The sequence below is a fragment of the Cariama cristata genome, unplaced genomic scaffold, assembly GCF_000690535.1.
Source record: "Cariama cristata isolate BGI_N322 unplaced genomic scaffold, ASM69053v1 scaffold37900, whole genome shotgun sequence".
Lineage (NCBI taxonomy): Eukaryota > Metazoa > Chordata > Aves > Cariamiformes > Cariamidae > Cariama > Cariama cristata.
Window position 1 is genome coordinate 1 of NW_009594785.1, and position 8730 is coordinate 8730.

At 49.6% G+C, this 8730-nt stretch overlaps 1 protein-coding gene across 1 annotated transcript; it reads left to right on the forward strand.

Annotated features, from left to right (window-relative positions):
- The first annotated feature begins 1537 nt into the window (after positions 1–1537).
- On the forward strand, positions 1538–8257 carry TMEM39B (transmembrane protein 39B). The gene is made up of 8 exons (XM_009699267.1): positions 1538–1675; positions 3549–3758; positions 4056–4139; positions 4795–4949; positions 5570–5906; positions 6746–6933; positions 7399–7519; positions 7882–8257. The coding sequence occupies exons 1-8, from the start codon at positions 1538–1540 to the stop codon at positions 8116–8118; spliced, it is 1470 nt and encodes a 489-aa protein (XP_009697569.1). The 3' UTR covers positions 8119–8257.
- Positions 8258–8730: the final 473 nt, after the last annotated feature.

Below are 8730 nucleotides of genomic sequence, written 5' to 3' on the forward strand. Positions count from 1 at the left end.
ACTGCCCTTCCAGAGCTCCCACAGCCCCTGAACTGCACTTCCATAGCTCCTGAGCCTTCCCCTCCACGCTCCCCAGCTCTCTTCCCAGGCCCCACACTTTCATCCTACCACTTTTCCCTTTCAGACTCTCTTGTCGTGGTGTCCTGGGCCTCAAACCTGCTGTCTTCACACAGCCCCCCCCCCCGCAAGGTCCTGTCCATCTGGGGTACCCCACAGATGGTGTATCCAGGGAGGGGCCCTGTGCCCAGCCCCTCCTGTTCACCAGCAATTACTCTGCGTCCTCAGCTCACAAGGACTCTGTGTGCCACAGCACATACTGGGATTTCTGCCCTTTGCTCTGTACTTCCCCCCAGTTCCCCCAGCGCTGCCGCCACCTCTGTGCCCACTGGCCCATGTGATGACACCCGTCTCGGGATATCTTTGCGTTTCTTGGGTCTAGCCCCAGGCGCAGCCCCTTGCACCCTGTCCCTCCTTGTCCAGGACTAGTACAGCAGTTTGCTGGAGGACTCTGGAGCTCAGCGTAAGCCTTAAAACTTGTTTAAAAGCAGTCTCTAAACCTTCAGCAATTTATTTTTTTTATTCCAGATGCTAATTGCTAACTGATGCAAACTGGAAGTTAGCAATCAGAAAAAGAAATGTTAAGCAATTAATATGACCTGATCTGAGTTTCTTCACAGCTCAGATTTCAATTCTAGTAAACAGTTTTTTATCGTCCTGTCCCTTTTCTAGGTTGTGTAGATTCTCCTAAGGTTAAACAGGATCCAGAGAAGGTTTTTAAAACCTTGGTATTAGTATTATTGTTTACACTGTGGCAAGCAACCGCTGGAAAAGCTAACTTTGGGCTAACGTCCCGTTGAGCTCTGTGACATGCAAACATACAACAACAACAAAACCCCTAAAAATGCTAGTTATTTTTTCCCATCTTAAAGGAGAAAAAAAGGAGAAAGCCAGTTTGTGTGCTTTTGCAGTGTCCCTTTAAAAAAGCTGTGAATCTTTGATTCCAGCACAAAGTTGGGCAAGAAGAGACCTAGGTAATATCCTCAGTTTACTGAATCCTTTGGGCGAATTGTTTAGCATCTCCATAAGTGTGTTGCTCTGCCTGTAAAACAGGGATAACTCCCCAACAATGCAGATTAAATTCCTTGTAAACTACCTTGGGTTGGGAGAGAGGTATGAAAAGCTTCTTCCTGCTCCGTGGAAGCCTGCATACATTAGGCTTCAGACTCTCAGTGAATTCACAGCGCTTTAACAAGCTGCTGCACGTCCTAGGAGCGTCAGGAGCTATCTGGGGCTGCATCTATAGCCCATGGCAAATACAGGAGATGTAGAAAAGGGTTGAGCAAAGCTGCGTTATCCTGCTTGGTGCTGCAAGCTAGCAGCGTGAGTGATCAGTTCCCACTGGTCACCAGGGGTGTGGTAAACAGGTGAGCCTTAATTATAAATCTCTTCCTTACAGTTTTAAGGACTGAAGACATAGTCACGCAGTGAAGAGCAGAGAAGCCACCTGGAAGAACAGCCCTCCGCACCCTCTGTTGTTATGGCAGGGGGAAGGCGGGGCCCTAACCGTACGTCCTACTGCCGAAATCCCCTCTGTGAACCCGGGGCTGCTGGCGGCTCCGGCCATTCCACAAGTTCCTCTGTCACGGGTGTGCGCTCACGCACCAGGTACGTCCAGGTCTTCGCATCTTGCCAGGCCAGCTGCTCTCTCTGAGGCGGGTGTGAGGCCACCGGTATCTCCCCGTCTCACACACTGCTGGTTTTCCTGTGGCTCAGCAATTTATTAACTCCAGGTGTCTAGTTGAAATCCTTTTTCTGTATGTGGCAGTATCCATACTACATGTTGTAATTGGGATAGGTGGGTTCTAATTTGCCTGAGACTGTTAAGTGCTTTTTCAGACCATGACAGACTTCCAGGAGCGTTCAAAAGCCTTTAGTGACCTTTGAGTGGAAAGTAAGAATAGAGACAAATTTTTATCCAAAGCCTGACTGTGCAGTTCAGGTTTTTGCATCTGCTGTGCCTTGAAGTTTATGTCAGGCGAGGCATTTCTAGGCTAGAGTTTAGCTAGGTCAAGTGATGTGTAGGTTGCGTTTTGGTTTTCAGGTTCTAGCCTAGCTGGTTGGTTGCATTTCTGCGACTATGGTAGAGAGGAGGAAGGAGAAGCAGAGCACCGACAGCAATGCGTAAGCAGGAGGTGCCTTATGAACTCTCTGCAAAGAAAATGTTAGATCTGTCTTAACATACTCCCTGCTTACGGCCCTAGGCCAAGGAATTTGTAGGGATACGGTTATTTCAAACAAGTTACTGCAAGGCCACAGAAGGTGGAGCAATCCACCTTGTACATACTTTGCTGTGAGAGCATGCACAAAGGTCCTTATCACAAGTAGGTAATGCAGTGCAAATCCACACCCAGCTTACCTCCAGGTTTGTCTCTGTCTCTTTGTCCCCATCACCTACACAGCAGTCCAGGCTGAGGAGTCCCAAAGTGCTTTATGCATATGAGAGCCTTGTTGCCGCTCTTGCAAGAGCACACTTAGGTCTCGTGTGTCTGTTCAAAGCAGAAAAAGCTTTGTGTTTATATTTCAGGCCCTTTTCTGGAGGACCAGAACAGGAATTCTTGTTCTGTGTACAGGAACAGAGTTTATTGGTGGATTTATCAACCCTGAGGAGCTGAATCAGTCTTGTCAGCTTGGGAATCTGGGGATTTCAGAGAGACAGCTCAGTTTCCTAAAGTTTTCCCCTCATTCATGGCCTTACTTTAGGCTGTCAGCGTTTTGTTTTAAATAGCATGGACTGATCCACCGGTGTCCACCCCTGGGCTTGAAGTCTTTCTGCTGTCACACTTCGAGACTTTTGTGGTCTCGTTTTGGGATTTTTCAATAGTAGTTTGTGCTCTGTAGTTCCTTTGAAACCCACACCCAGATTCCTTCGGCTGTTGTTATTTAGAGATTGCAAATCAGGAGAGAGGTATCTAGTGTATATTAATTCCCTTCCCTTTGATTAAAAGGGTTGCTGTCTGGGATTGTGTGCGTGCTCACACAGGAGTATGCACCTCTGACTAAACTTGTTTTTCCTCCGTAGTTGAATAGAAGTTGAAGAATGAGAAAGGGCTTGTGTTTAATTGCTCTGTATTTCATGTTCAAGCACTCTTAGAAATGTAAATAACAACTCGAGGCCTAAAAGCTTCCAATTAATTACGAAGGCCACTGGTTGCCCCTTGAGTAGCAAAACACAGCCACGGCTTTTGAACCTGACTCAACGCAAGGGATTTAATATCAAAGGACCTGGTGCTGTAGACTGGCCTGGTTCCAAATAGTGCTTTTGCTGAGCAAATTCCTGCTCGCATCTGCCTGTAACAGTCGTCCTAGGTATCTTCAGGGTGCTGACACTTCTGGTTTGTGGCAGCGTTGACGATGATAGTCAGCTTAGGTTTCTCAGTCAATATTAGACCACCAAGCTTTTTCTACAGTCTGAGTACATGGCCTGGAGGACAGGGCTGTGTTTATCTCAGGGGAAGTGACTGCTGCCTTTTGGTTTACCTTGGTAGGAGCGGGTAAAAAAATCCAGCCCACCTTTGGCAGCTCAGACAGTCGTCCCCCTCCGGCACTGTAAGATCCCAGAGCTGCCTGTGGAGAGGAGCGTGCTGTTTGAACTTCAGCTCTTCTTCTGTCATCTCGTTGCTCTGTTTGTCCACTACATCAACATCTACAAAACAGTGTGGTGGTACCCACCCTCCCATCCGCCTTCGCACACGTCGTTGGTAAGCACCGAAGGACAGCTGCTGTCCTGTGGTATTCACAGACTGTCTCTTGGGTCATTAGACATAAAATTTTCTATATATGTTTGAGGCAAATTAAATGGGACTCGACAGCCCTGGAGGGTTGCTCATGTGACTCTCATTTGGCAAATTTTGGGCACTGGCTGGCTGCTTGGCATTCTCTTTCTGATCTTGGAAGAGAGAGTCAAAGGAGAAGAGAATAACTTGGGAGCTTCTCTGTTGAATGTGGGTTTCTGCTGCCTGGTGAAAAGTGGAATCATTTTGGTTTTGTCACCGCAGAACTTTCATCTTATTGACTTCAACGTGCTGACAGTGACAACAATCGTCCTGGCACGCCGGCTGATCGGTGCTATTGTGAAGGAGGTAAAGTCCCCAAGCAGATCTCAGAACTGTTCTTTCCTCCTGAAATGTAAAGCCGTGTGTCCCTTTTGCAGTTCCAGACTCTTCTGTCCTTTTCTGAAGAACTTAGTGCTATGTCCAAGGCAGAAACCTAGGCATGGTTTCTAATGGGAAGAACAGAGAACAGAAATGAGCGCCTCAAACCATTGCTCATGACTCTCTCTGTCCTTCTGTGATTGTTTCTGAATTACTGTCTCAACTAGACTTTAGTAATTCTGCTTTCTTCCTTGGGAAGAACAGTGCTTGGCTCTTTTCCTGTTCTCTTAATGACTGTAGCGAGGAGGAACCAGTGTAGGTCGGTTTGTGCCGACTGCAGAAGCTTTCTGTGGTGAGCAGGTCCAGGGGAGTGGGTAACTGGTGGTAACTACCAGACCTTAACAAGAGGCTCTGAGAGCTCTCCTCATTCCAGCTTGAGGAATGAGGCGCTGGGTTTTGAAGGGTCCAGATTCCAGCCTACAGAAGGCCTCCCCTTCCTGGTGGCAGTCAAACAGAGCCTTTCGCTAGCTCTTCCTTCATGTATATGATTTTACCGATTCAGTGCTGCTTATTTACTGTTTGCTTCCTGTAGGAAGAGTGAATTAGTCTCCCCTCTGCCCAGCTCGCTCTTCTCTCCCCGCAGGCTTCGCAGAGTGGCAAAGTCTCCCTGCCACGCTCTATTTTCCTGGTGATCACTCGGTTTGCTGTTCTCACTGGCACAGGCTGGAGTTTGTGTCGATCGATAATTCACCTTTTCAGAACCTACTCTTTCCTTAATCTCCTGTTCCTGTGTTACCCGTAAGTATCTCTTCTGTCACTCATGTGTGATTTCTAATGTTGCTTCAGTGCAGCGGGTGTTGTGTAGTTGAAATGAAGCCTGCAAGTAAATAGGCACTTGATTACCTGGTAACAGAACTGAAACGACCCTTTTCCCTCTTGCTGTGTCGCAGTTCTTCTTGGTGGCAGGGCATATTTTTAACGTTTGCCCATATTTCAGCTTTAATGTAAGCATTAATTATTAGATTGCTCATGTTCTCTGGAAAGGATTGTATGCTTTTCTCATGGTATTCAGAGAACCCATGTCTTTGGTTTACCTTAGTTCTTAGGTGCCTCTGCCGGGTGGAGTGAATCAAAACAGCTTCCCTGCTTCACGTTGACTAACAAAAAGAAGCCAGTTCTATTGCCAGTCAAGTAGTGGAAATAGCTCCCTTCTCGTTGTTAGGTGCAGGAGGAAGCAGCTCATAAAGATCTGAGACTTGGTGCTCATGTTTGAGGTCGGATTGGTGAAGCTCCTTTCTGGAGTTTATATAGGTACTAGATGCCATTTAGGAGGGGGCTGTGATCGTAATGCTGATGTACTGCCAGCAAAGGCGTTGCACGTGGGGAAGTAACCGCCTTTCTGCACTTTGCTGCTCCAGGTTTGGCATGTACATTCCCTTCCTTCAGCTGAACTGTGACTTTCGGAAGACGGCCCTCTTCTCCCAGGTGGCCAACATCGGTCCCAGAGAGACCGGCGAGGTGAACTCCAGGGGCCGAGACTACCTGACCGTCCTGAAGGAAACCTGGAAGCAGCACACTCGACAGATGTATGGCATGGAGGCCATGCCCACTCACGCCTGCTGCCTCTCCCCAGATCTCATCCGCAATGAGGTGGAATACCTGAAAATGGACTTTAACTGGCGGATGAAAGAGGTGCTGGTGAGCTCCATGCTCAGTGCCTACTACGTGGCCTTTGTGCCGGTCTGGTTTGTGAAGGTGAGCAAGGGCCACCGCTGCTTTTGCAGACACCTCTTCTCCAGGCGTGGGGCTGGCTGGGGAGGGTTGTGGGGAGATGGACGCTGGGTTACGGAGAGGAGACCTGGTTCTGGCTTCTTGCTTAGCTGGAACACAGGAGAGGTTAGTCAGGGGGCTGGTCTGCCTGCGCAGGCAGCTGTATCAAATCCATTTACAGAGGCCTTGCGAAAAGTAAGAAGCAAAACCATCTAGGTTTAACTTTGCTTAAACTCCAGATAACAGAGGACAATATTGTCCTGGTGTAGTGTATTCTGACTGTCGTGAGAGTGTGCATCCATCTGTTAGGGAACGGTGTCTTCCTCCTGCCTCCCCGTGAAGCTAGAAGGACTCCAGGCCAACCAGTCCTTCGCACACTGACCTTCTGTGAGAACAGAGCTCCAGGACAAGGGGATTGACTAATAAGGGAGGCGATATGAAGGAGGATGGACCTTATTAGGATTTTTAGCTGTTAAGTTGCTAATATGTTGTTCAGTAAGACAAATGTAGTAAATCTGTCAGACCTTGGGGATGAACCCAAGTCCCCTTCCCCTGAGGAGCTGGTGCTCCCACCCGTTGTCAGCTGAGCTAGGGGAGCATCAGGAACTGTCTCCCTATTTTTGGTGACGGTAGCATAAATGTTTAGCTGTGGTGTGTTCAGGAGTTGTACAGCAGCCATCCTATGTGGGCGCTTCTTTTCAAGCAGGATTAATAGCTTCGTGAGAAGCCCTCGTTTTACCTGCCTGAGTGCTTTGTGTTATGATGGCTTTGTTAGGTGAGGCAGTCCAAACACGTTGTCACACGTTCTCCTTGTCCCCCCACAGACCACTCAGTACTATGACAAACGCTGGTCGTGTGAGCTCTTCCTTCTGGTTTCCATCAGCACGTCGGTGATCCTGATGCAGTACCTCTTACCTGCGCGCTACTGTGACCTGCTCCATAAAGCCGCAGCGCACCTGGGCTGCTGGCAGAAGGTCGATCCAGCCCTCTGCTCCAACGTCCTACAGCATCAGTAAGGAACTCTCTCCTGGGGCTGGGGCTGGAGCTTTCTCTTAGCTGGCATGCCTGTTGGCGTGAAGAGAGGTTGGATGGGGAGCTCAGCTTTCTAGCCATCTCCTCCTTCTCTTGTTGCTTAAAAAAAAAAAGAGAGAGAAAGAAAAATGAAAGCAGAGTTGTCGGCTGACACATCCGACAGCGTACAGACGCTATCTGTACTGTCCACTTCCAAGCACAGCAAGCAGGTCTGATTTTTGGCAAGGCGCCTGCTGCGTCTGGCCACAGGTAACTGCCGTTTGTCACTGCCGTAGTTACGTGCCTCGGTGGGCCAGACTCTGCCCTGGCAAATGACGGCAGCTTACGGCTGTGGCCAGCGCTGCGGAAGCGGCTCGTACGTTAATCCCGGCTGATGGTGGGAAGGCAGCAGACCCCGCTTCAGCTGCAGAAGTGGAAATAAGAGCTCTCTGCTTGTTTCCCGCAGGTGGACGGAGGAGTGCATGTGGCCGCAGGGAGTGTTAGTGAAACACAGCAAGAACGTCTACAAAGCTGTGGGTCATTACAACGTGGCGGTGCCCTCGGACGTCTCGCACTTTCGCTTTCACGTAAGATGCCGTCTCCTTTCTGGGGACCGAGGTGTAGTGCCTCAGCAGGGTCACCGTCCTCTTGTCCTTGGCACCTCAGACGGCCTGAGCTGGCTCTCCGAGCAGGAGGGCTGCCCGTGGGCCGTGCCAGGGCCGGGGTTCGGTACAGCATTCCACGCTAGTCCTGCGTTTCCCATCGGTGCTGCCCGAAGGGTGACTCTGACCCCTGCAAACCGGGGCTCTGTCCGGAGCCGTTCATGGGTAAATGTCCCAGAGGGGAATCCCAGAGGAATCCTCCTAAGCCTCTGCCTCACACGTCCTGTCAAAAACACGTCCGGAAAGGCCTGACCTTGCTCGGTGCCTTATTGCGGTCTCTCCTACAGTTCTTTTTCAGCAAACCACTGAGAATCCTCAACATCCTGATTCTGCTGGAAGGAGCCGTCATCTTCTACCAGCTTTACTCGCTGATTTCTTCAGAGAAGTGGCACCAGACTATCTCGCTGGCTCTGATCCTCTTCAGCAATTACTACGCCTTCTTCAAGCTGCTGCGTGACCGTCTGGTGCTGGGCAAAGCCTACTCATATTCTGCCAGCAGAGACTCGGAGCAGAAGTTAAATTAAAACAATTGCACTGATGCTCAGCTTATTACAAAACAAACAAAACAAGAAACCCTCAGAGCTTTGTATTTTTGTTACCACGGCTTTTTTTCTTTGATAACTGATGTAATTAAAAGGAAAAAACATATTTTTTTACTCCCAACGGTTGTCTGTGTGTTTGTTGTCTGGTAAAATCCCCCGAGAAGGCTGCCTCCTGTGTGTGTTTGAGAGGAGTGATTTATTAACGATGGTGCTTTAGTTTTGAGAGGTGCGAACACTGCTGCTTCTGCTGGAGTCGGAGCTCCAGTTGGCACCGAGTGGGAAGATGAGAATTACAGGTACCTTAAGCTCACAACTTCCAGTCTGGGTTCCTTTATAGGGGGCTGAGCCCTGGTCCTGTCCTGTCCAGGGACCCCAACGTTGCTCCTGCAGCACCCCCTGATGCTCTGTGGCCGCAGGGGAAGGCTGCGTTGTTTCACTAAAATGTTTTTTTTAATTGCTGTCCCAGAACTGCTGCAACCCCCTGCTTGCAGCCCGTGTGGGTGATGGTTTAAGGCCCGCAGGGGTTGAGGGGACCGGGCGGGGACCGGGGAGCTCCGGGGGGAGCTCGGAGCTCCGGCTGCTCCCACTTTGCCT

Coding starts and splice junctions, on each gene's coding strand:
- TMEM39B (XM_009699267.1), top strand. CDS start 1,538: ATGGCAGGGGGAAGGCGGGGCCCTAACCGTACGTCCTACTGCCGAAAT. Junction 4,950..5,569: donor CTCCTGTTCCTGTGTTACCC/GTAAGTATCTCT, acceptor TTGCTGCTCCAG/GTTTGGCATGTACATTCCCT. Junction 7,520..7,881: donor TCTCGCACTTTCGCTTTCAC/GTAAGATGCCGT, acceptor TCTCTCCTACAG/TTCTTTTTCAGCAAACCACT.